The 26614-nt window shown below is 41.4% G+C and overlaps 3 protein-coding genes across 11 annotated transcripts; all 3 read right to left on the bottom strand.

The window, feature by feature from the left end:
* Positions 1-1767: 1767 nt before the first annotated feature.
* Positions 1768-4983, bottom strand: LOC115744369 (soluble inorganic pyrophosphatase 1). 4 transcript variants are annotated; one of them, XM_048284902.1, is made up of 9 exons: positions 4743-4980; positions 4460-4647; positions 4351-4379; positions 4155-4220; positions 3905-4012; positions 3052-3117; positions 2842-2962; positions 2672-2753; positions 1768-2132 (listed from the first exon to the last, which is right to left on the bottom strand). In XM_048284902.1, exons 2-9 carry the CDS (start codon positions 4608-4610, stop codon positions 2090-2092), a joined length of 666 nt encoding a protein of 221 aa, XP_048140859.1. In that variant the 5' UTR covers positions 4611-4647; positions 4743-4980; the 3' UTR covers positions 1768-2089. The 4 variants fall into 4 exon arrangements, with proteins under 4 accessions (XP_048140859.1, XP_030535353.1, XP_030535352.1 ...); XM_030679493.2 differs by having other exon boundaries at positions 4460-4620; positions 4751-4979; XM_030679492.2 differs by having other exon boundaries at positions 4460-4615; positions 4765-4979.
* Positions 4984-6434: 1451 nt separating this feature from the next.
* Positions 6435-15512, bottom strand: LOC115744368 (protein LATE ELONGATED HYPOCOTYL). Of its 5 annotated transcripts, XM_048284891.1 has the most exons (10): positions 12251-12401; positions 12018-12145; positions 11594-11875; positions 11398-11509; positions 11094-11155; positions 8620-8838; positions 8332-8520; positions 7092-8261; positions 6588-7007; positions 6435-6531 (listed from the first exon to the last, which is right to left on the bottom strand). In XM_048284891.1, exons 3-9 carry the CDS (start codon positions 11630-11632, stop codon positions 6603-6605), a joined length of 2196 nt encoding a protein of 731 aa, XP_048140848.1. In that variant the 5' UTR covers positions 11633-11875; positions 12018-12145; positions 12251-12401; the 3' UTR covers positions 6435-6531; positions 6588-6602. The 5 variants fall into 5 exon arrangements, with proteins under 5 accessions (XP_048140848.1, XP_030535348.1, XP_048140851.1 ...); XM_030679488.2 differs by having other exon boundaries at positions 6435-7007; XM_048284894.1 differs by having other exon boundaries at positions 6435-7007; positions 7092-8252.
* Positions 13548-25790, bottom strand: LOC115744367 (vacuolar protein sorting-associated protein 8 homolog). Of its 2 annotated transcripts, XM_048284890.1 has the most exons (20): positions 24364-25777; positions 23200-23511; positions 22864-23103; positions 22624-22744; positions 22391-22548; positions 21668-22301; positions 20875-20939; positions 20684-20785; positions 20457-20599; positions 19792-19847; positions 19508-19560; positions 17809-18429; positions 17515-17705; positions 17128-17431; positions 16227-16514; positions 16040-16149; positions 15057-15378; positions 14247-14663; positions 13913-14153; positions 13548-13813 (listed from the first exon to the last, which is right to left on the bottom strand). In XM_048284890.1, the coding sequence occupies exons 1-20, from the start codon at positions 25753-25755 to the stop codon at positions 13788-13790; spliced, it is 5796 nt and encodes a 1931-aa protein (XP_048140847.1). In that variant the 5' UTR covers positions 25756-25777; the 3' UTR covers positions 13548-13787. The 2 variants fall into 2 exon arrangements, with proteins under 2 accessions (XP_048140847.1, XP_030535346.1); XM_030679486.2 differs by lacking the exon at positions 19508-19560 and having other exon boundaries at positions 17809-18428; positions 24364-25790.
* Between the last annotated feature and the right edge of the window lie 824 nt (positions 25791-26614).

Below are 26614 nucleotides of genomic sequence, written 5' to 3'. Positions count from 1 at the left end.
AATATTCTATTTGGAAAAATTGTGATGGCATACTGTGAAATTAATATCTAATAAAGCCAATGCAGCAAGAGAGAAGCTTCTTAGTGCCCATTACAAAACGTCACGTATCAACCATCTATTGGTTCCCCAACCCCTAACTCGAGCAATAGTTCGTTTGCTTTTTAAAGTCTATTTATAATACGAAACTCAAATATAGATGAAATATCAATGTTAGGTTGTACAATTAGTATAACTAATCTCTATCTATCTGATCTAATCCGTTCCATTAGCTCAATGTACATACGTCGTTGTTCATATTCTTGTTATGTCACCACCCCGCTAACAGTTATGTTAACATATATAGATCTCAATTTTGCAAAAACTAGCTTATCTTTATTGAATTGGTTTGATTTTTATGAACTAAGAAAAAAGCAATTAGTCTGATAAAGAAAGTCATTTTGTTATCGAATTGTTGATAAATAAATAGTTTTCCTTACAGAATTAGTTCATTTTTAATCAATTCATAAAAAGTGCATTTTATGTGAGTATATCTTTTCCAATTTTATTTTATTTACAATTGTTCACCTTTCATTGTAGCTAAATCAATATATTCATAAAAGAGTCATACTTTGTTATGGCCTAGTACAACCTTGGAAAAAAAAAAGATAAATGTTATCAAATGTGGTAAAATACTAACATTTTCATTTTGCAATGGACGGAGTCAAATTTCACCATGAAGTTATTGGTTCATCGATACTATTATCATTACTTGAGTCCACTATCTCTGCCTCCGTTAACCCTCCGTTCAAATTGCCCTTAGTTATGTGGGATTTCCATATCGTTGTGCTAGTTTTTCCCCAAATTTCAAATCTAAAAGGATGTCCTTAGAAATGAATCTCCATGTTAGCTAAAATGACATCTTAAGGAATTTGACATTGGGGTGAAAATTAGAGCAATTATGGTTGCCTTTCTTCAAATACTCTTACTGTTAAGCGAGGCTTCATTCCATCTCACTTGAGATTCTTAGATTTTGTGCTTAGTCTTCCATCTCTAATGCTCAGGAGTCTTTCATCTCTCATGGTCAGAGAGCTCACACTTGAGACACTCGACTCGGGAAGCTCCAACAATTCGCACCGAGAGTTTTTCATCTCTCAATTGTCAAGAGCAATTTTGGATGGAGGGTTGACAGGAACAAATTTAGGACTCGAAGGAAAAGTTGGTAGTTTTTTATGTGACAAAAATAAGTTGAGAGAAAATGGGTTATTTATGGGACCAAAGAAAATTTAGTGTAGAATTGGAATTGAATTTAAAGTTGGAAGTTTTTTAGGGTATTAAGCCTATTTCCACGTATACAGATTGTCATATTTAATATATAGCAACTCAACTCAAATTTACAATCACAATATAGTAAAAAGATAATAAGAATTGCAAAACATAAGATTAGCAATGATGACTATTTCAAGAAAGAAAAAACTACATTTGTGCAAGGAGTAATATTAGGTTTTGTAAGAGTAAGGAGACTTTTACGTATGGCAAGTCAAGTTCCATTAGGTACATCCCCAAGTACTGTAATGTTTTCGTATTTAGGATCTCAAATCCGTACCCGGCAACCCATTTATCCCCCATCAGGATGGGGAACCCTATTATGGTCCAACCCCCCTTCCGTCGCTACTCAGTTTTATAACATAGTGTGAGTGATCCAACTGAAACAAATACGGTCCAGCTAGAGCTACTGAGGTTCAGGCACTCCATGCCCCATTAGCTGTAAGCTACTATACTTTTGTCTTCTTTTTCCCCAAAAGAATAAATATAGAAGACTGTCATCATACTGAAACCGTGCTTCTGACTTTTGACACACCAGTTTGAAACAAATCAGCAAGAAACATAAGAAAATCAATGGTTCATAGAACTCTTACACATCAAAATTCTTTCAGCAAATTATTAGTCCACTAGATCAGGATGCCACCATCACCGATTATTCAGTAGAAGTTCAAACAAGGGGGCAGAGATAGATAACACCAAGCACGAACATAACCAAAACAGATCTTGACAACATTACATCCACTGCTTTGTCAAACGTCTTGCTGGACTTGAAAGAAAGCCCACGATATTATCGCCTCAGGGTGTGCAAAATGTACTCAGCATAAAGGTCCCTGTACCAATTCAAAAATTTCAACTTTGAATATGAAATCTCCTCACTCACAACCCACGCTCGCATGCATGCGTGCGCGTGTTAGAGACAGCGTTCTTGCATGCATGCGTGCGCTTGTTAGAGACAGCATTCTCGTATGTGGCAAGAAAGTGAATCTTCCCAGATGGGCTAGAAATATGATTTTTAGCAAATGTACCGTCGTAAATAATTGACAAAAACATTTCAAAAGATTTTGTAATTTATTTCTTCAGTAAAACAAGAAAAAACATTCACAAGAAGGGATAGTAGCTGCATCCTACAATGAGAACAAATCAACTCATTAATGATATCTCAGATGCATAAGTATTCGCCTTTCCAGGGGAACCACTTTCTGTTAAAAATGCCCATAGAAGTAATTTTTTGCAGGTGATGTTCCTAACGAAATTATAACTAACCATCCGGCTTGTTGCAGCATATTCTTAGAAACAATAACCAGTATGATAACCCAGCAAACACTAAGATTGACAAAACTTTATTTGGCATGTTTCATTATCAACTCACATTGAATACTGGATGGCTTCAATGGCAGTTGTTGAGGGGAGAAAGTCGTTGACAGCTACCTCCTTGTTTTCATTCTTCTTGTCTGTTCCACATCTCAAGGGCACAAGTTTACAGTAAACAATCACCTAACTCCCATGACAAACAGAAATTGCTCACTCTTAAAAGGATACAATCTTCAAAGAAGCGGCGGATTTCCGAAAGGCGATGGGGGGCAAGCTCTTTGATGTCCGTGTAGTGTTTGTACTCCGGATCATCAGCACATACTGCAATGATCTTGTCATCTTTCTCTCCCTGCATTCAAAGCACAAGCGCCTTCTTTTACACTCCCAGTAGAGCCTGGCCACTTCATTCAGTATAGCCAACAACCTTAACTAGAGTACCTGGTCAATCATGGGCATCAGTCCAATGGCCCTTGCACGTAGGAAGCAGCCAGGAAGGACTGGTTCCTATTAGAAAGCACATACTTAGTCAACAAGTTCAGTTGGAAAAAAATTTGTTGTTAGCACTTCGCAATGCATGACAAGCAATAAAATATCATGAACGGAAGTTAATACCGCAATATAGGTGCAAACGGTTCAAGACTAGCCGAATATGGACACAACATAGATTAAAGGGATAATAGAATAGTTTGTCAAGAGTCAATTTGTTCAAGGTAGTATTAGATCATAGAAGATGAACAATTACATGCTGCTGAATTGTCATCAAACAGTAACATACCACTAAATTCTAACCTAGACTGCAGTCTGCACTCGAGCCCTAAGGCCAAGCCAAACAGATTTTTCAAAGGCAACTCAGTGCAACTATGGCATAGCATTTCTTTGAGCAACTTCACGAATATTTCATTTCATCTGTATACCCTGCGTCACTCTTTTAATTACGAAGTACAAGTGTTACACAAAGGTGCTGGCCAGCTCAGTAGATAAGTTCCTTATGTTTCGCAACAAAGGCCTTGGGGACAAAATACCTTCCTTCGTAAAGGATTTGAGAAGAAGGAAAAGTTGTTGGGGGTTTACCCTACCCGTAGACTTATCATAGGGTACATCAAGCTATTCTCGAAATTCAGCAACTTAAAAGCCTTCAGCTGATGCAGCTTATCAAGCAATTCCCAAACAATAGTTGACAAGTTAAAAAGTTGAGATGTGGTCATTTATTAACACTAATCTTCTCATTGAGGGTTGAGCTGAATCAAAATGATAGGTCTCTTGTCCATAACCCCAAAAAGAGAGGGATTACCTGCATCAGGATTAACACATCTAGCGGATCATTGTCTTCGCATAAAGTGCGAGGGATGAACCCGTAATTGTGAGGATAAACAACTGAAGAATATAACACCCGGTCAACCTGAGGAAAAAAAGAAAAGGTGGGTTACCAGACAAGAATGGGGGCTGCAGTTTTGATGGATCCAGGAGCTCGCTCCCATTGCAGAAACTATTCGATTGAAGGAGCTGGAAAAGAGGTGGGATGTAAGAGAAAGGGGTCATAACTTAATGAGGCCAGTCTTCTTGTCAAGTTCGTATTTGACCTTGCTTCCCTTGGTTATCTCAACAACCTGTCGTGACCAAAACAGCACAAGTGGCAAGTAAGAATGTGTTCTGCTTTATGAAGAGAAAGGAAGAAAAGACAGGGGGGGGGGGGGGGTGGGTGGGGTGTGGGTTTGGGGAGACGAACGAAGACATTACACAGTTGAAAATGTTGGGAGCATCAGGTCCTGCAGACGAGAAAGAATGAGAGAGGGGAGTGGATTATCATCATCAAAAAGGAAGAAAGAAAGGAGAGGGGGCAAAATACCAATCTCGAGATCATGCCAAGGATGGGCGGCGATAGATCTCCTGGACAGTGAGGAAAGGATCCTCTCGTTCAGGCGAGGAACGGGTCGCTGATTCTGAGGTTGGGATTGGCTTCCTTCACCTCCTTCATTTGCAATTGCCTCACCGCTCATTTCTGCTCGGACTTCGGATCCGGAGAAAGCAAAAAAGAGCTGTGCAGGCAGGTAAAACCCATGCATAACGACACCGGAGGACTGTGGAACCAACGAAGATGGCCATAAGTGGAGTAGCGACGTATGATGTTTACCTGAGCTGGGGCTGAGTGACGGATCGATGCGTAGAGTTGAGCTTAGGAAGATGAGATGGAGATCCAACCGATGTGCGGACTACAGTCTCCTCTTCCTCCTCCTTAAATTATGCTTGCCCAAGTCCAAAGTCAACGTTTTGAAGTTTCGGCCAGAGTCAGTCAGTGGGAGGGTGGTGGGGGTGGTGAGCCGAACGGACGGATCCTGACGTCCGCGTCCACGCCTGCACCGGCAATTCCTTCCACTGGGCCGGATCATGTGGCCCGAAATCAACGCTTTGATTGACCCGACCACATTTAAACAAAGGATCGTGAATGAAAAAGGAAAGACCGGGAAAGCAAGCTACTGTCTTTCTCCACCTGCGTCTAAAGTGAACCAATAGTGTCAAAAACAAAAGGTCCTAAACCTATAGGCGAGGGCGTCGCGCCCTTTGCATTAATTTTAGATCACCGAAGAGTCCTTTTAGAGCATTTTGATTTGAGTGATAGGAATGAGAATGTGCTTTATCGCACAATGATTTCGTTTTAGTTACAAAGCCATCATTTTAAGTGTACTTTTTATCATTTAAATTTTATAATTACATTAAGGATTTCTTTTTAGTAAGTGATGATATTTTTTTCTTGTTGTAACTATTTATATACCGATATCTAATTTGTTTTTTTCTTTTTTTTATATTTAAGAAAAATGATTTGGTGGATCCTCTTATAATTTTATCTCTTACTTTGAGCTTATAATAAGGAAACGTAGAAGTTCAAAAAAAAAAAAAATAGTGCTAAAAATTGCAACCGATTTAGGAAGTCGCCTCACGAAAATTTCGTGGCTGGCCTTTGATTGTTGGACTGTCATTCTACTAAGGATGCTCGCCGCTCCCTATCCAAAACACAAAACACTGAACTCAGCATGAAATTGGCACACTCCAACAAGGAAAGAAGTTTTCTTATTCCTTTATAACGGGATCAAACACGAGACATACTTTTAATAGCATATATACCGAAACAAACTGTGTCTTAACGCCCTCTGGAGTTTCGGCTGTCCATTTGTTCCCGACAATGAATTGGCTTCTTTTTCCTTTTGCGCAAAGGGTGGTCTAATTCATTAAAGCGTTTATCGAAAATATTTGCAAGTCTCAGTGACTCCTTGGTTATACTTCCCTCGTTTTCTTTTCTAAAGATGGATGTTTTGATGTCACCCAAGCCTTAATAATAGTTTTCTATGCCCGTTACCTTAAAACTCTTGACATCGATTCACGAACTATTTCTTTTGATAGGTACACATCCATTGGGAAATTTAATCTGAATGGTCCCAACAGTTTACCTCCCTACAAGACAAATATAAATGACCTAAGCAAATCCAGGAGATCTTGTCCTGCGAAACAATCAGTACCCAGCTGGAGAACATCCTGTTTTGGGTGGACGACTTTCATGACTAATAAGATGAACATGTGCCATAAGTAACTTGCTATGATCCGTAAAGAACAAATTGACAAATTTCTTCAAAGTTTTAAAGCAAGATGTTCTCCAACATAGGACTTGTGTCGGTTCAAAAACTGATTTTTTAAAAGACTGGGTTCGCGAGGAGAAACAATTCTGACATATGACATAGCAAGAACATCATTGCAGGAAAGAGTTCACAAAGTCGTACAGAGGAATCCTTAAGAAGTTCTATTCAGAAAACGTTTCGAATGCAGTTGCGTGGGTTCAAGTTCAATATACGAACTATGTGGAAATAGACATTAGTACACACACGTAACACGAAAAGTTTCGTGAGCTGCAAATTAACAGAGAAACGAGAATAGATACCACCGAGAATAAGCATACAACAACAAAGCTTTCCCTCATTGAATGCATGCAGTATGGAATGTCACATCGAAGGCTCCCCCTCCAAGCGTATTCTCTTGGGCCCTTGCTCTTCACTTTGGCTGCTTACATTTGGCCACCGGGATTCCTTGGCCTCTACTGAGCACCTCTTGTAAGGTTTAAATCCAGTTCGATGAGTCCTAAGCTTTCCTTGACCTAGCCCAATTGTCAGAAGCCCCTCGTCACCATGGTCAACAACTCCAGACCTCTCAGAACCTTGATGAAAGGATCGCGACATATGCATGTTACTGTTGAGGTCTAACGTTGATACATCTTTATCTACCTCTACATCATTTTGCTCATCTTCGTTGACATTGTCCTGCTGCCCTTTGTTCTTCATATCACGAGGAGGCGAAAAGCTTTGTGGCAGAACATTTCTGGAGAAAAGTGCCCGAAAAGCCAGCCGACCCTGATAATTTTCACATAATGAGAGAGGATGACAAGGGAAATATCATAATTGTAATAACTTCATTCAAAGACCAACATTGCTCACCTCTTCAGACACCTCCTTCCAAGAGTCAGTCACATTGCTGGTGCTTCTACAGCGACGATTGCAGTACTCCAGAATGGATTGGTTCGGATCAGGATCTTTTGGTGTTTCCTTGCTGTTCTCTTGTTTTTCTAATGCGTCTGTCTCGACTTCACTGCTAGAAGCTGTATTTGAACCACACGACGAACGATCAACTGGTTTTCCTGCCTTTGATTTGTTTTCTTGGAAATCAGTCTCCACTGCAGCCTTCTCATGATCAGCAGCTTTCGATCTAGTATCTAACCTTGCCCCTCCACTATCCTCAGAGTCTGACAATGACCCTAAAGGTGATTTGGAAGCGGAGTTTTGAGCTTGCAGTGCTTCAGAATGCTCTAAGTCCAGATGCTCTTGTGAGCGTGGGTTCTCAAAGGTGCACTCTCTTCTCTCTTTTTCCACTACTGGAGTTTGATTAGTATCCAGAGAGTGAACTGTAGTAGCAGATGTAGGATTGCATGTAAATCCAGTGTGAAGAGGAGCACAGAGAGGGAGCAACCCATGGGCTGCCCACCATGCAGATGCAGCAGCCACTGTAGCAGCAGCTATAGCAGCCATGCTTGGAGTGGAGCTCGACGGTTGACATGGAAAAGTTCCTGGAGTACCTACGGCAGAATCTACTGCAGAGCTTTCCACGTTAGGGTAGGGCCAAATTGAGGCAGCAAAGCTAGCTGCAGCATGTGCAGCAGGGTCCTGTAGCAGTGTTGATACAATGAGACTCGAAAATGTGGATGAGAGGTGGAGGAATGATCTATAGTCATCTTCATTATGGTGAACTGGGTTAAAGGGAGGATGAAAAGCCGGAAATGATCGATGGTCCATTCTTGGGGCATCCTTTTGATGTTCACTAGCTGCAGATGGAGTTTGAATTGGGAATAGGTTAAGGCGTGTTTTCACTTCTCCAGTTGGGTCAAATGTGGAGTCCTGGAATGACACATCCTGCAAGGGGGCCTCAGTGCACTCTGGTTGGTTTGCATCTAAAACATGCACTGGAACATGCCTCGGGAAATTATGAGCAGTTTGCATCTCATCCGCTGGCAGGCAATCATATCCATCCATTCTGCATTGAACCGATTTCTCATGCGAACGATCACAGTTCTCCAAATTAGAAACTTTTCTTGGCCCATTATCCTGAACTCCCTGTTTGGAGTTAGATTTATCCAGTGCATAACTCTAAATTGGTCAGTAAAGGTGAAATCAAATTTCTTACCTCTTTCAATGAAGGAACAAACTTCTTGAAGGAGCATGAATTCTGGATAGCCACTGGTGTGGGAACAACAGTTCTGTTGGCTGAAGATATAGAGGAACAGTGAGCTTCCTGAGGTAGATTAAAAACTTCTGAGCAATTGTCATCCTGATTCTCTTTTGAATTTGCTAGCTTCTGTCCACCACTGGCTCCCTAAAAATGAATGCATACAATGTCACTGAAATTGCTAGGGAGAAAATGACAGAAAAAAGCCAAACACGATACAACTGAATAGTACATAAAGAAGGAAACCTCGAGCAATGGTGACGTCTCCGAGTCCAATTTCTCACAATCTGATGGTGAGACAGACAAAATCCCGCCATCCTTCGGTCCCACAAGCAGAGTAGGAGTACTAGCACCCGTCTTTCGAGGATAAGGATTGCTTGGTTTCCTTTTGGGGCGTGGAGGGGGTATTTTTATATCTAACGTTTGGCCCACAGGAACTCCTTTAACAAATGCCTCCTTCTCCAACTGTAAGAGAAATATTGTTTAGTATTCTAGAATATACAGTAATTTACAGTAATCAGAGGAGATCACTTGCAGCAAGAAAAGGCAATGAACCAATGCATCAACCAGTGAATATATCATTAAATCCTTAGTTCACAAGCTAGACAACCAAAAGAGCATACATTTACTCTAGCATATGGATATAAGTGCCAGCATGACAGCCTAGACATTTTGGAAAAATTATTAATAAACACAAATGTCTTGGAACAAAAACGATCCATAAACAAATATTTTAGGTGCTTAAAGAAACTCCTACCCATGCATGAAAGACTGGACGAGTATGTATGACGAATTTCATCTCCCTTTTAATAAAGTAAAATGTAGTGAATAGAATCAATAGTATTAGGAATAATGACACCACAAGTACCTATAAGGTCAAGTATCTAAAATTTGTTTCTATTCAATCAAGTACCTCAACTTTTCAAATTTGGCTCAATGTGAGCCCATCGTGAAATAGATGGTCATGTCACGTGATTTTGCCAACGCGGCTCATGTACTTAGAGCCCGATTTTCTTCTCAAAACTATAACTATTGAGAAACAAGTCCTTAATAAATATTGAACATACTCTAACTCTCAATAGAATCACATAGGTATATACATTACACATCAGTATATATACACACATACAAAAATACATCTATGAAATGCTATCAAAACCACAATCTCCTACTTTTCATCCAAATTTACATTAATATAAGCTTCATCTATCATTGGTGAAGCCATTACGTCCTTCCGTGTCATTTTTCAAGCCAGGTATCAATCTCCTGAATTTCGAGGTTTAATTCTTTATATAGCCTTATAGCTCCCTCCTCGACAAGTTTCAATATTTTTTTCTTAGAATATCATAATTACTTACTACAATGGGCATTTTTAAATAAGACTCGGATCATATGCCATATATGGCAGGTTGCATTGCTCCATCCTTATTCTAGCATGCAACCCCCATTACACTAAATTCTAATGAACTTCAAAACCATCTTTCAATGTTTTTGTTGTTGAGCAACTGTTTGCTTTTCAATCTAAGATATCAGAAAACATGCCCGGGATGCACATAAAACATATATCTTGACATTCCTCGCCTGTAATGCAGACCGTAAGAGTGAAACACGAAATGTGGATTTAATCACATAAACAACAATAGGAGGACATAAAGAAGTATCCGATAGAATGACAATAGAGTGAGTGCCCAAATTTGAACACTTGACGTGAAGCTCTTATACCAGTTGAACATCTTCCCAAAAGTTTAAGCAGTTACAAACGCGCCCACAATGTATATCCAACATACATCTAGACAATTTGCGATTAGGACCAGTAACTGTTAAATACTAACCCATGCCTTGTCAGACTTCGCTAATAGTCTTGTACAAGGTACGCATTTTCCATCCAAACAGTACAAAAATTTACAAACATGAAGCAAAATGTAAAGCAACGTCCGGATTCTCGTTTTTACATCTTTAGCTTACGACTATGCTGCAGGAACCAATATCAATTCCCAGGTGTCAGTAAACAGTAATATCTCTTTGAAAAGCTTATTCCCCTATCTGTTACCAAAATTATTCCCTGAATGCATTCCAAAAAAATTTCCTCAACCCTCTAAGTAAATCGCCTTGGAGGCATAGGCACTAAAATCTCAATATAACCCGAGTGCTTCAGTCCATATGAATTTACTTATCCTCATCTCAAGTTCTTTCGCACATGTGTCACTGTCTCTTCAATTCAGATTTTATCATTTATATTTCTGAAATTCCTATCTACCAACACCTATGTTCTTACTTTATCCTCATATCCAACCTCTTTGAGATTTCTCTCTTTGTCCCCCTTCATTTACTAAGGAAAAGCTGCAGCACATGGGTGACTACCAGTAAACATGTAGGGCCATGAAACCTAAACATGAGATTGGTTTACATTCTCGAAAATCTGATCATGCGACCACATACTCTTTGCTTGCTAAATAAGCATGAGAAGTGAACGCAAGTTGATGCATGGATTGACTTGCATAATCTACCAAAAAGCAAGCCGGGATGGACATGCATCTACGATGTCCGGGGTATGAAATCACAATATACAGCATCCCAACAACATGAAACAAGCATTCCTGGAAGTTCACTTTATATCATCATTGTCATATCAGTAACCAAGTTGCTGCCAATAACAAGAACTAATCCGAGCAAACATATAAAGTGTGCAGTAGCAAAAAGGTGAGAGGGTACCAATAGACCTTTGAAAAGAATTTCTGTGCATGACTCCGGATCTGCACAGCAGTCTTTGTTCCAATATGTTCTGCAAAACCAAGCGAAAACACCAAAGAAGAGAACAAGTAGATGTCCAATCAAGAGAACTCCAGAGATATTCGTACACCGAGTAACTCCTCAGAGGAGACAATTCAGGATACAACTTGATAGACTGAGATCGATGCGAACGAATGGATAAACGCACCAACTTATTATCAATTCAATCCGTACGGTAATTAAGTATCGAAAGTGCAGAGAAATGAAGGAAAAGGGGAAAGGGAGAATGACGACCTTCAATGCGCTGCCAAGCTCGTCCATAGAGCTTCAAGGCTTCTAGAAACTTGTTGTGTTCCTCCTCTGTCCACCGTTCTCTCTGCTTGGTGATAGTATAAGGCTTCCTCGTCTGCGATTGAAACAGCGATCGGACTAGAGGCTTGGGGAACACATGTGGCGATAATTGGAGAGAAGGAGAGCAGGATTACGGAACCTTAACGATAAAATCTTCTCCGGAGGAGTTGGTGTCCATTAGCGGGGACCTCAGCAGCTAGCGCTGCTTCAAATCCTCACTTACCAGCAATGGGTAAAACAGGAACCTCCTCTCGTTTCTCGGGACATGGCGACTGAGATTGAACAAAAGGCGAAACAAAGCCACCCCGATGATGGCGAGGCGAAGCCAGGTACTGCAAAAGAGAGAAAACAACAGCAACCGACAGAGATCCGTCTACGCTCTATACACCACAAGTGGAGGTGCTAGTTGGCACGCGGGGCGCTGAAAGTACGAAAAGAACAATTCATTTCCAAAGTTGGGTATAAGAAGAATACGGAGTGGTGGGCTCGTGCTAGGTAGAGATTTCGATGGCGTGAGTTAAGGGAAAAGGGAAAGAATTGCTCCGCAATTGACAATCTCTCACCAAGAAGAAACTCTGGCTTGAGGAAGGACGGGGAATCAATCGGAGATCAAACCATTTGCGTCAAGACCAGCAGCAACACCACTCCATCAATCCACACGCTGAAGCTGAGCTGTCTGCTGCTTCAGTAGCTGACAAACAGGAGAGGAGAGGAGACGAGAAGAGACCTCAATCCCCGCAAAAGCATCGGACATCCAAAGGAGGACGACGAAAGGAAAGAAAAGGAGACACAGAACCTGGGAGACTGACTGAGAAGAGTTGGAACGATTCGATCAAGCCATGGGAATTTGTGGGGGGAGCGAGGGACTCCGAAGAAGAGAAAGGAAGTGCGAACAAGTGAAGGAGAGAGAGAGAGAGAGAGAGACCTAAAATCAAATCACACCCCCACAGAAGAAGCTCCAGTTTTTGGGGGGGGGGGAGTGGCAGCAAATCTCAGCCACTACTATTTCTTGTGGTTTTTCTTTTCCCCGCAATTATTTTATCTCTTGAGGCTGCGAAGGAGCGCGTGGGGTACAGACGGAGGGGAGGCCGTCGTGGGATGGCGCCACGCGGCGACAAGTTAGCGGCTGATTCCCCAGGAAAAGCTCCCTCCCCTCCCTGCGCTTTTTCCTATCTCTAACCTTAAAATATAATAAAAAATTTGGAAGAGGGACGAAATCTCGACCACAAACTGCGACCGAGGTTAAGTCCGTAAAAGCGCATCCAGCGGCGCACGTGGGCCCGCCCTCCGACGTGGCCACTCATCCCTGAGGAGAGGACTGAGGAGGGTTCCGGTTCAACCATTTTCTCGTACGGAAAAGTGGGTTCGTTCCTTCTCTTCTCGGACTTAGCCTCAGGCGAGGCCGACTGCCTCCGCCTACTTGGACACAGGAACAAGGCTGCATCTCCTTTTCCTTGAATCAGAGACCCACCCACCAATTTTAAATGGTTCTCACTTGTTTGACCAGATAAGACTTTTTACCAAACTCCCCAATGACAAAATCTTCTAACCTCATATCGTTAAAATAGACCAACTATTGGACTGAGAGAACTATGCATCGAAATGAATTACCGTCTCCGTCTAGTGCCAAATCATTTGACATCTCAACTTGATTAAGCCTCTTCAACGGGCCCCGCGAGCCATGCAAAGCTAGCAGAGATTGGCCATGGCCGCTGGATCGACACCATTAACCTCAAATCTGACTTTAAGCTAGCGCGGGACCGTCGTCAGCTGCAAATTGGAGAGGGAGAGACGTGGCAGTGGTTTTATTGGACTGAGCAAGTCTCTCGAGGTGTGTCGGGGGGTGGGGTGGGGAAGACATTGTGGGTGGGTGCTGGGTCCTTTGGGAGTAAGGTAGTTCGGGGAAAAAAATTCTCAATATGGTAAATTACGTATGGTTGAGAGATAGTGATTTGAAATTCGATTGTAAAAAGAGAGGATTTAGATTTGGCAATATGAAGAGGCTATTTTTGTTGCGTCGACGCACACATTACAAAGGGAGGGAGTACGGTGGCTGTCTATGAGAAGAAAATTGGTTGTTGTCTGTGAAATAGTGGATGAGAAGTCCTAAGAGATATATTGTGGAGTGTCCTGTTTATTGTGGGGATAATGTCCGTAAAACAAATGAAAAAAAAAAAAAATGAGACGAAAGGGGATTTTGGCTTTAAAGCATCATGCTCTTATACACAATTTTAACGCCTACATACGACTCTGCATATGTCATCTTAGTAATGTACAAGCAAGCAATAATACTATTGGGTTGACTGAACAATGAAAGCCCTCAGCATCGGCAATCAGCGGTTGCTGGTTCTCTCCTTTCCTGCAGAAGCAATTTCTGATTTGTTAGGACTGACTGACCATTATAGCGTAGCTCTTCAAGCTTTCAAGCGACAAGAGAAAAACTAGCCCCACAACTCACCAAATATGTTTGTTTTCAGTGGAAAACGAATTGATGATCCCTTTGCTTTGAGTTCCCTCAGCTGTCTCTTTCTACTTGCTCTCTCTTCCTTAATAAGATCACTGCTACTTTCTCCTATTAAAAAGTCGGTTGCCTTCTTCACCTTTTCATGGTAAACAGCAGGCGGTGCAAGCCTCAACTGAGGTAGGCTTTCAATTTGAATTGATTCCTGGCCCTTCTGAAGACTATTCAATATGTCGAACTGAAGCACAAATTTGAACATGGCTCATCAGAGATAATCGACTGTGGAAAACAGATGACAAAATCAGTATACCTCGATATGATATTGTCATACCCTTGATATTTGCTGAAGGCTGTAAGGGTTGTCTAGTGCATCGTTGATTCTCTCGTGTGAAGCAAGAACGTTAGCCCCTTGCAACTGTTGACGCCTTGATGAGAGCTTACTCACTAGACCATTCTCTCCAAGGACTGATTTACTTCCTGATTTCTGACTCTTCTTCTTAGGCAAACAGACTGGACACCCAGATGAAGATCCTTTGCTTGAGGTTTCGCTTTCTGTAATTTCACATTGGATATGGGTGGCATGACCACAATTATACACACGAACCGTGGAGCTAGACGAATTCTTGTTGAGAAGACAATTGCATACGCAACACACTAGACTCCGAGGGGAATACCCATGGGATGCTCCTTTCTTCAGCAAGCTCATAGTATAAAACGTGTCATCCTCTATCAAGGACTTAGCAGTATCCTGCAGTGGAAGGACAAAAACAACAAAAATTAAGATATACCATCAGGCATGAAAACCACAACCAAGTATTGCCTGCCCAATTGATAATGAGAGATGGCCAAGAAAGAATCCATGAGGGGGACTATACAGACAACCAGACACGGAATGCCATTAATGATTTATGGATAAATACCAGTTTAATACTACGTCGATACCTATTCAGCTTCATCACTCAATTATTTCCAACCACGAATCAAAATATTACGCTGAATAGAAGTTCTGCCTCCCCTTTTAAGTCATATACTAACATTCATGTTGGAAAAAGAAGAACAGATAACTGCAAGAGTTTCTAACACTCAGATTGCATCAATAGCAAAAACAAAAGATGAATGCAAATTTAGTAAGAAATTATACCAGAATTCTTCTTTCAAAGCCATAGGTCCCGAGCATCCCTAAAATGGTAAGTTTGAAATCACCGAACTCCTGGCTACCATTTTCAGAGAGGAGTTTAGACATGATAGTCGGAAGCCGAACATATCCTATCATTCCCTCGACGATTTCTTTTATGAATTGAGATATCAATTTTCTCAAAATGGGAGCACCTCCATGAGAATTCAGAGTCCATTTAATTATGGGTGATGCGTCATCATCCTGGGATTTGCTATATATTCCATCACTATTTACCTCCACGGATGCAATTTTGCCAGTAGGTAAGCCCAGTAATGGTTCACAAAACCTGGACATGAAGTCGTAGTGAGAGAGAGAGAGAGAGAGAGAGAATGCTTGATAAACAATCAAAATGGAAGAAATCACATTTGAATGACATAATACAGGCACCCATGTGTATAGACAACAAAACTTCAACAAGAGCAGTTAGTGTAGCATTCCCTATATTCTGCTCATTTGAAGCAGTGCATACAGTTCACAGGGAAGGAACTAAATTGCTGTTGCATAACAGTCGGGTATCGTTGGGGCAGAAGCAGGGTGTCGCAGGTGTTGCTTAACAGGTCGCACGTTGAAACTTCTAAAATTTTACACATAATGCATAAACAGAAGCTACAGTTCTCGAGGAGGCCATTACAAGGGGGTGGGAACCCAAGACCAGAAAAATAACAAATTAAACAATTGAAACCACTTAAATTAGGTATATTACACAATTCAACAAGTTGCTTTTACATCATACTGAATTTTTCCACACTCCATGCATCAAATTTTGGGCATTAAATGCAAAAGAAAACATGATTGGCTCCTGATGGAGACCATTTCTTAAAATGCTAATAGGATGACCTGATATCAAGACACGATAGAGATGGCAACCATCAAGAAGAGACATAACAAAGGCAGCAGCAGATATGTCACACTGAATGATGTAAATATATGGATCAGATTCAACTTACGAATCAAGCAATTTAAACCACAGGGTCTCCGACTCTTCAGGATTTAACCGAGGTGTATTACGCTGGCATAATCCAATACAAAGATCCAATGTTCTCTTTATGTCATTCACCTGCAATAATTCATTTTGTGGGCCAAAATGCAAACGTTAACCAGAAACCTCAGCACAAAAAGGTAAAATGCACAAACCTCCTCCATTCTCAATACAGTGCTGAAATTTTCCAAGCTATAGGAATCGTCTCGTGTCGCCTCAGAAGTGGCGTCTATCATAGCAGCATCGAGTTTCTCAAATTTTTCACTGAGGCTCGACAGAGTAAGCAAGAGAGCACTCCCAACATCACCAACCCTTTCCAACAAAAATGCAGCCGCATCTGTGATTCCATACTCCTGACAAAGTTGCAAACAATGCTCCACCCGGTAGCTATCAAATGTCTCCAAGAATTTAAGAACTGAATGGCGGTCGTATTGACATAGTAACTGCAGAAATGAAGAGCAAAGATTAAAGACCTGACTATCACAATCAAATTATAAAGAGCATAGGAACAACAAGAATGTTCGTACTCCACTGCAAACAAAAAGGTGCAGGATATCTCGGTGACTTAACAAGCTTAAAGGCATTTAGCACCTACACCTCCTTCGACAGTTATGCAAGCAATAAAACATCAAAGATCATGACGCCTGAATAAGGTTGTTCATACCAGAATCTCAAAATAGAAGAACAGCATGTTCTTCTTTCTCCTTTTTCTTTCAAACAATTCCGTTGGTGTTTTCCTTAACAAGGATTCACTTTCATATGTCCTACCAGCATTTTGTCTCATATATACAGGATAGCAATTGCTGCATGCATAACGATAAGAATAACATAGAGCTTGAGAAGAGTGATGAGGCAACACCCCAACAGGAACTCTAAATGCTATGGCTGTATTTTTTGTTAATAGTGAACATATGTTTGCCTAGGTCATGTTCGAGAACCACAGCATAAAAGAATATCTACAAGAAACATCTTGTTACCAAATACAAACAACTCCCGCAGAGGAAAGACGGGTGTACATATCATCACTTGGGCAACATTTAAATGTGTAGCAATCACCTCAAAATAATGTTCAATCATTTCCTCAGTGACATGAACAGGATTGTTGCGCAAATACTTAGGGAAATCAGAGATTCTCTCCAAGTACGTCTCAACTCCTCTTAACTGAGCATGTCCACTTGTTCCATCAGGGGTATCAGTATTCCTCCTCCTTAAGCATGAGAAATCAAGGGTCCCAGAGAAGTGTACTTCAATTATTGTCTTTAGATATAGAAAAAGGCTTTCTGGATGGGAGTTCAGTTCAGAGAGAACCCGTGAACCTTCTGTACTGAAATGATCAATAACCAACAAGAATGTTCCTTCTCTGTAATCAAATAACAAGCAATTAGATAGATCAACATCTACAAGAGAAGAACCTGAAAGTGCATAGTAGAGAGAAGCATATACCTACTCAAGTCAACCAGCGCTGGAATTCGAGAAAACACCGCTGAGCGAAAAGCAGCATGCTCAGTCTCATTAAGATGTAGCAAAGCATTGTTGATGTAAGCAAAGGCATGTATGGGTTCATCCACATCTTTCATATAACTATCCAAAGCAGCGATATACTGATCTCGGATAGTATAAATATAGCCACAAACCTAATAATAAGGAGCAGATATCTTAGTACTAATGAACACTGATAGATTTTGCAAACAAAAAGAAATGCACCTTTCAGCTCATAAATACAGATAGCAAACATACCTCATAGAATTGTGCTTTTTCACATAGGTGTAAGACGTAAGACGCGTCCCACTCATTCTCAGGCACTGTTTCCAGAAGGGAAAGTACCTGCTTTTCTCTCATTTTATTACGTTCCTCTCCCGGTAGAGGAGCATTTTCTGATGTTAAGTGCTCTAAGATACGGTTCAATATGTCTTTCGGAATCTTTGCCCTTTCACGAGTAACAAAAGATGCAATGAACTCATAAAGGTGTCCAATGTCTATTCTTGAAGGCCAGGCATCTGCAGATTTATTATTAGATCCTCCATGACCATCTACTTGAAATATGTCCTCATCAAGGATACAAATGAGAGCATTTACCAAATCCTGAACCACTTTGTTTTCCCTGGTAGGATCAAATCCCATTTCCACGACTTGGTTGGCTGAGTCATGTCTAGCAAAATCGGATTTTTGGATTTCATCTTCTACGAAAGCACATCTTAAAACATCTAAAGTAGCTTCAGTATCTAATTCTAAGAGATGATACAAATTACAGTAGACTCCTTCAGACAACGCTCTTGAAGTTTCCGACTTTTCCAGCAAAAACTGCAAAAGTTCTGTCCTAAGAGAGGGAAGGCGGGTTGGGGAAATACTTCCGTGTCCTGCAAACAACAAATCTTAAGATTCAATAGAACAAGATCTTAAAGGAGAGCAGCAGAGAGAACAGTCAGCAGCAATGCTTTCTACTTTACATCAAGAAGAAGAGGAGAAGCAAAGAAAATAGGCTTAGCTTGCAACAGATATATTATGGAACTATAACCAGCAATGTAGTGCAGAGATTACTTATATTGAACCACGCTTATTTATTTTTTAATTTATTTTGAGGAAAAAAAGGAGGGGGGTGAGGGATAAGAGAAGAATTATGCACATAGAAATGCAAAAGAAAGATTGGAGAAAAGAACACACAATCCTATGTGTTGAAGTTGCTCTCCACCTATTAGCTTAAGTTTTTTTATTGGACTTTCTAACAAAGTATCAGAGTCCAGGTTACCAACAAGTCTGAACCTAACAGTCACATGGGAGAGATACGGGTTGTTGCGGGTCCAACCCAAGGTTGTCCCACACCGGTTGTGGAAGGGGCTAATAGTTGGTTTATAAGTGTAAGGGAAAGCCTCAACGCTTGAGCTTTTAGGATGAGAGAGACCCAAGACCACCCAACACTAGTATTGTTGAGGTTGTCCCACATCGATCGTGGAAGGGGCTGGTGGTCGGGTTATAAGTGTGAGGAAAAACCTCAACCTTTAAGCTAGCTTTTGAGATGAGAGAGGCCCAAGACCACCTAACACTGGTATCAAAGCCAGGTTATTCCTTTCGCGAATGTGTGTCTCTCCCCCCCCAAAAAAATAGTCAAATTCCACGTGCTGGTCGTAATCATGCTTGCACGTGAGAGAGGATGTTGAAGTAGTTCTCCACCTATTAACTTAAGCTTTTGAGTTGGACTCTCTAATACTACAAAACAAACAACACGCAATTGAGTCTTCAAAAATATATTAGCAACTGGAGCAGTTTACTTGAAGCGAACATGGTTAAGTACATGTAAATGTTATTTCCATTTCTTTACATGCTCATAAGCCATGCAATACCATGCCACAAAGATCTAACTGCACCTATCCATAATGAGCTGTCAGAAATACCGACAGCCACGCCTTTGTTTATCAAGATCAGTAGACAGAGACTCAGCATACACTCGATGGAAAAAGAAAACAAGGCCTGCAGAATCATAAGCAAGAGAATCTGCATAAGGAGAAAAGAAAAAAGCAAGGCAACATCAACCTATGTTCAGTATCCTCCCTGAAGATTAACAATATAAGTGACCTCTCATACAAGTTTTATGTATTTTGTTACAGATATTTAGCAAAACTCAAGACTCATTACTGCCGTCAAACTTCCAATTGCTTAACAGCCTATTACTCTAGCAAGAGCCAAGAAAAAGAAAACTCAATTTTAGAAAACTGAAATACATACCAGGAGGGAAAGAAAGACCAGAAAAGCAATACTTTAGATAAACAAGCATCCTGTACCTGTTCAAAACACCACCAAGTGGATAAGGTTAAAAATTTTGAAAAGCTGAACATAAAATGAATGCATTGTAATACCATATTTTCAGCAAGGATAACACCTAAGAAGAATCTGAAACATTATCAACCATCAACTTTCCTTTTGAGGGTTAAAAAACCCTCTTAAGGATAGACAATATGCATATTTTCTGTTTGTGTAATGTTCGAACTGATCTGCGAATGCTTTCAGTGGAAGGCCCATTGAGTCGCACTCCGAATTCCTTACAAACAACTCTCTGCCAGGAACGAAAACATCATCATACTTAAGAATCTTCAGGCTTATCTCAGATTCAGAAGCATCTGATGAGCTTGGGTAGGCACACTGGCTTCATACTATAATGGTTTGCACTTCAGCCACAAACAAAGTGGCATATCAAATAGGACCCCCAGCAATTAAAAATAGGACAAGATGGTTTTTTCAAAGAAGAAGATGCGGATGCTACAGCCGCTATCACTTTGGCTGCAGGAGTCAAATGGAAGAAAATCATCTACGAGAGATCTAACTAAACAAAATTTTACATACAAGAGTCATGTGTGCATCATCAAGAATAGAAAACCATCAAGGTAACGTACCCAAGGGCACCAGCACTCTCCTTCGGACTCTTGCAAAAGACTACCAACAACTCCTCCAGAGGTGATCTGAAATCATCCAATCCTCTGTTGAAAAGATACACCAATGCACAATATAACCCGTGCTCCCGGCACAATTTAACAACCTACAAGGAGAAAATCACAAAAACCATTCTTAACAGGTGAACTTAAATCACTTTGCCAGGAATTATTTTAAACAATCTGCAGACCTGATTGAAATCCAAGGAAGATATGTCCATGTGGAGGACACATTGTTCAACTCGCTGTAGCCACCCTTTGCTGCTATAGTGTTCCACCAATGCTTGCATTATCTATAGTTAAATGCCCTACTTTTGAGTGCAGTTGAACTATACGTTTACGAAATTGGCAGTTTTTGGATGATTAAACACTATAAAGATACCTCAGGAGGTAGAGAACTGAGCATATCCTTCAATATATACGGCTCCAAAAGCTCCAAGAATGTGTCTAGATATAACAAAGAGTATTGTTAGTATCAAACATGAATTATGTGTCGGTAGGTAAAGTTGCCCCTGGAAGCAACAAAATGGAAACACATACAACATTATTATAATATGATATAGAAGCCGTAAATATACCTTGTGCTAGTGAAATTACAGCAGAATGCAAGTCGCAAACATGTGATGATCAACTTGGGTAAGTATATCGCCGAAAATGACACAAAAGTGAAAAAAAAAAAAAAAAAACAGATTGGCTTCTAGGTAACAAACCGAGCGCATAGTTCAAGTTATTATCATATCGCAACCTAACTTCAAATCACAACTTTCAACAAGGTCGCTACATTTGAAAATCCTACACTTCCCAAGATTGGACACTGTAAGACAATTATAGCACGCAGATTTCCGTTTCTTCCGTGAATGAAAATAAGGCTATAAGAAAAGTGTTAGGTGAACTAGTAGAAGGTTTCATCACAGAAATTAGTATCTAGGAGGCCCCATAAAATATTGAAAGTAAGGAGAATAGTCACCATAATGTTAAATATCATCGCCCGTCTTCTGGTGGTAGTTTGTTATGACAGTCCCCAGGATGAGACACTGGTCTACTCTCATAAGGCTGACGTCTTATCATCTATCATTAGCGTGGAGACTATAAATTCATCTCCACAATACAGAGCATAGGACACGGATAGTTTTTGATTCTCAAAAAGAGGATTACCAATAGACATGGAAGAATACCTCTATGTTGAACAGCAACAAATCGGGAGAAGATCTCATCGAAAAGAATGTCCGTTCTGTTGATGTGTACACAGAATTCGACAGCAACACCACCGACGCGGGTAAATTGTTCTTTTATTTCATTACGGACGGAACTGCTTCTAGTCATGTGGTCATCCATTTGTTGCACTTTGCCAATTTGATTGCAAAATGCCACTGAAATATAAGAAAATACCTCATCTACATACGCAAAAAGCAACTCCACCAGGTAAGGCATTATGGCATCTTGAACAGCTTGCAGGGTCCTAGGAAGGTCAATGACCCCATGGGCTTGGCCATCATACAGTGTAATAGCCATGTTCAAGGCACCCATCCAATCACCTGCTTTCCGTAAGACCTGAATCCTTTCCCTCCAAGGTAGGAGGCGCGAAATGACAAGATGCACAGCTCCTAGAACATAAATAGACGCACCCCTCACAGCAATAGAGTTGTGATAAGCTTTCTCAGGGTTTCCAAACAGATTATTGAAGTGTGTATGATATGCCACGAGATCATCTTTCGCAACACCATCGACAGCAAAACTTGTCTGGTGAATCATATTACCCTCCCTCGAGAATAAGCAAAGCTGTCCATCAACTGTCAGAACCACGAGCATCTGAGAAGTATAAAGCCCTCTGTCACCAACACTGTTCACATTGTTATGAAAACACTTCGAGTTAAAATCTAAGAACACGCAACACAAACCTGGTCATCTAACCAGGCAACTCCTACGGCCGTGCTGTCAAGAGACCACTTCCCATAAACTTTCAGTTCCGAGTTGACCAGCTTAGCAACTTGAACTTTCCGATCCCAAGCAATAGCGAGCAATGAGACTCGTTCGGTGGCTGCTTCGGGAGCACTTTCTGCAAAAGATACAACCTTGAGAAGTCCTGGCTCAACAGACATTAAATCATATTAACCATTGGATGAATATGTACCATCAGGAGAACTATATGCTTGCAGCACACACTTCCATGCAGTATATGGCATGGACCCCTCCCGAACACCATCTGGCCTAGACAATGTTGCATAAACTTTTAAAGCAGGACTGAGTCTTACCTGTAGAAAAGACACTCAATTCCAAACAATCATGATGAATAAATCTCCAGGACAAAGTAAGAATTGAAACAAAGTTTACAAGTAAATGGAATTTGCGCTATTATCTGAGGACTTCATACCACCAGAGCAGTTTGGTGGGTGACTAGTATGACCACACCTTCTTCATTCAAAGAGGTGCTTTCATTGAATAGTTTCCAACCAGCATCTGGCCCAACAACACCACCCATCATGCTACCAATACTGCTACTTGAAGTGCTGCTGTTCCCTGAGGAGGACATGGAAACCGCTCCAAGAAATTCATCATACATAAGAGGTGACGCTGATAGCACAGTCCCAGTCTTTTGACCATCAAGAAGACACTGTTTCAATTAGCACAAAAAGAATGCACATAGTGAGTATCCACAATTATCTTAAATAAAATAAAAGTATCGCTTAATGTCTAAAAAGTGTTTGACCTGTGATTTGACGGTGAACCGATTAAGCAAGGGAACTACTGATAAAGTATGCAACAAAAGCAGTCCATTGCTATCACCTGTAACTGCCTTAAATTGACGAGTAACTTGAGAATCCTGGCCTAGAAACAGTGTGTGTACTACTGGTGCTGTGTGTTCCCCACTAATAATTTTGGCAGCTGATCCTCTCTGCAAATCCCAGACTGTAATATGACCGTCACCATAACCAGCTAAGAGCAGGTCTCCCTGCTGATTGAAGCACATGGAAGCTACCGAGGCTTGAGATCGATCCCCTTGCAACCCAAGAATCATCATCTGCAACATTTATCGGTGAGCAAAACGAAAATATAGTACCAAAGAAGTAATGCAGAACTAAAAGAAGAATGCAGCATGATGACAATCATCCAAGACACCATGCACGAGGACTCATAGTGGAAATTGGAATGACCCCAAGAATTCTTCTTTCAAGCTAGCTAATCTGGCTGTACGTAACTGTAAGCTCACAGAAACTTCCCTTCCCTGTATATACCTAATGTGACAATGAGCACCGTCTCTAAAAAGGGGGCCAAAGCTGAGACGCCACAAATAGGATATATACCAGGGTTTACAAAAAAGGCGGAAAGCGCTATGCAGAATGCAAATTAAACAAGAAACAATCTTTTAGCTCAAAAGGCAGGAGAGGCCCGAATTTACCCAACTCATGTCTCCAAAAACTTTACTTTTGAGGATTTATCTATTTTTCCCCTGGGAATCTTTCAATTACCACTGCTTAGCTTTCAATTCGCCTCTGACCGTGCAAATATACTCCATGCACAAGCAGCAATAATATGATATTTCCCCAAAGAAATGTGAGAGGAAGTTTCTAAAGTTGGCGGATGACAAATCAGACGAATAAGTCCTCTTGGGTTCGGAGTTAAATAGCAGATGTGCTATTAGCACCTGCATATAATTCTCCTTGAATAACATATTGGCCATTAGGAACCTCAAGCGCACAACAAAAAGCACGTTCCATTATGAAGTCATCCTTCAGTGCTTTTGATTCGTTGACTCAGAGCTAGCACGCACTTATTAGGAAAGAACATTGCAAAGTCCATTGTTAAGCTCATCAACATATGAGTATAACATCTGTCAACGCTGCCATGACTAAATATGAATGAGGAAAAGCACCTTGGCGTCCATGTTGTCGGCATTCGTGGCAGAATACTTAGAGGGCAGAACAAGGATGACCCCTTTTGACATCCCAACGGCAATGAAATTGGGATGAACCTGCAAGACCTGGGGGGAGCCATGGTCACGGCTGAATGCCTGAGAAGAAATGGTCCGGGTAATAGCATTGTCCGAATCAACATCGAAGTATCCCAATGTGGTGGATCCCCTGCGGACACCCTCAAGCCTCATTGGCTGAGCCGCTGCACCCTCTTCCCAGTGGAGACCTGTGGATGCCTGTTTCCTCTCAATCTCTTCAGCCAACACGAGAGGCTTCTTCTGCGGTTTCTTCTCGGTCTTCTCACTCATCCTCTTGCTTTCCAACTCCTCAATTCTCTCTTGGACGAGCTCATCTATGTCAGCTGATGAGCTCGCATTATCCCTATCTTCAGAAAGGCCATGCTCTTCAAGAGCTTCCTCGTTACCTGCATCCTTCTCGTGGGGATGGTTGGGAATTGCGAGTGTGGGAGTGTCATCGGTGATTATCTCGTGTGCCGCAGGCGAACTGTCAGCGACCAGGTCAGAATCTGCCGGGGACTCGACCGTGGAATGTTGTTGGTCAGGAGGGGAACTAACCAATTCCTCTTCTTCCTCCTCGTCAAGCGCTGGAGCTTCAGCTTCAAGGCGATCTTCAGGAGCAAGATCAATGGCATGCCCTAAAGCGGATTGGAATTCGCCCATCTTACCATCATCGTCTTCAGCATCGTCCTTGTGCTGGAACCTCAACTGACTGTCCAAGCCATGGAGAGCGTCAACGGAAGAGTCCAAGGCATCATGGGAATTGGAGATCGAAGGAAAAGAGGAGGAGGAGGAGGAGGAGGAAGGGGTGAGGAGAGCCCTGCGGGACTTGATAGCGGCGGCGTGAGGGGTAGGGAGCGAGCGGGAGGCGGCGGCTGCGGCGGCGAGCGCAGCCCCCGGCTTGGCATTGGACCTCACCCCGCCAAAGAGGGAAGGCAGCTGCCTAGATGAAGACGATACCCAGAGGAGGGAATCGGGAGCTTTGAGTCGAGAATTGGAAGAAGTAGGCTTCCCATCATCAGGTAAGGGAGGGGGCCGAGGTGGTGGGGGCGGGGGCGGGGGCGGAGGTGGCGACACCAGGGATCTGAAGGCATCCAAGGAGCCGCGGATGGATGGTTGGGTTCGCTGCTGCGGGGAGGATGGAGGAGACGAGGCAGGAGGAGGAGGAGAAGGAGAAGAATCGGAATCGGAAAGGGAGTCATTGAGGATTTCTTCGATGGTCCGGTGAGGGAATGAAGTCCAGTCGGCTTCGTCATCGGCTTCATCGTCATCGTCGTCGTCGCCACGGTGGTGATGATTCTGGGAATTCAGAAAAGAAAGGACGTCGAGCTCCATGCGGTGCTGAGGAAGAGGGAGCTGCTTCTTCTTCTTCTTCTGCTGCTCAGTCATGACTTGAGAGTCACCCCGAGCTGGCGATCCGGTCCAGATTGAATTTGAGAGTGGGGAGAAGTCAAAGTCGGTGAATTAGAATTAGAATTAGCCCTGATTGTGATTCATCTGTAAACTTTCCTCCGAATTGCAAACTCATCCATCCCTTCAAGAAAATTCTACGAGGAAGGAAAATCAAATGCATCTACAAAAACTACCCACTCAATTTTATTACTCTACTCTCATCCCCTCTTTTCATTTTCTCATTATGATTTCTTAATATTATCAACAAACCGTGTATTAAAATTTAGTAATCAAAATAAAAACCCATTTGATATTTCGTTATTTGGGATTGAAAAATCACTCCACCCGTGAGCGAGCAACGTCTCACACGCGATTATATGTGTACAGTTTATTTATATCGTATTATAATTACTTTTAGTTTTATTATTATGAAAATCACACAAATAGTCCTTGAACTTTGGTTTAATGTGTAATATCATCCCTGAATTTTTAATTTACTCAATATGATCTCTGAATAAGGTATGTGCATTTTCGCTTGCACTATACAATGAGCAGAAGTCTTTGTTTTATTATTTTAGTCGGCCGCTATTATAAGTGTAGCAACGGCCGACGACCGGCCACACGAGGTCGAGCCTACTTAATTTTAAAAATCAGGATTAACGTATTACGGTATTGATTTACAAGCATGTTGACAAAGAAATGATGTGGCAAGCTATAAGTGAGCATCTAAAAAGTAGGTCAATTTTGGTAGTAACTAGAAGCCTTTTCATAACATTATTGTGAATTAGTTTTGCAAACGTAT

This window comes from Rhodamnia argentea, chromosome 9, assembly GCF_020921035.1.
Source record: "Rhodamnia argentea isolate NSW1041297 chromosome 9, ASM2092103v1, whole genome shotgun sequence".
Classification (NCBI taxonomy): domain Eukaryota; kingdom Viridiplantae; phylum Streptophyta; class Magnoliopsida; order Myrtales; family Myrtaceae; genus Rhodamnia; species Rhodamnia argentea.
The sequence above is the reverse complement of the archived record's forward strand: the minus strand, read 5'-3'. Positions and strand labels throughout refer to the sequence as shown.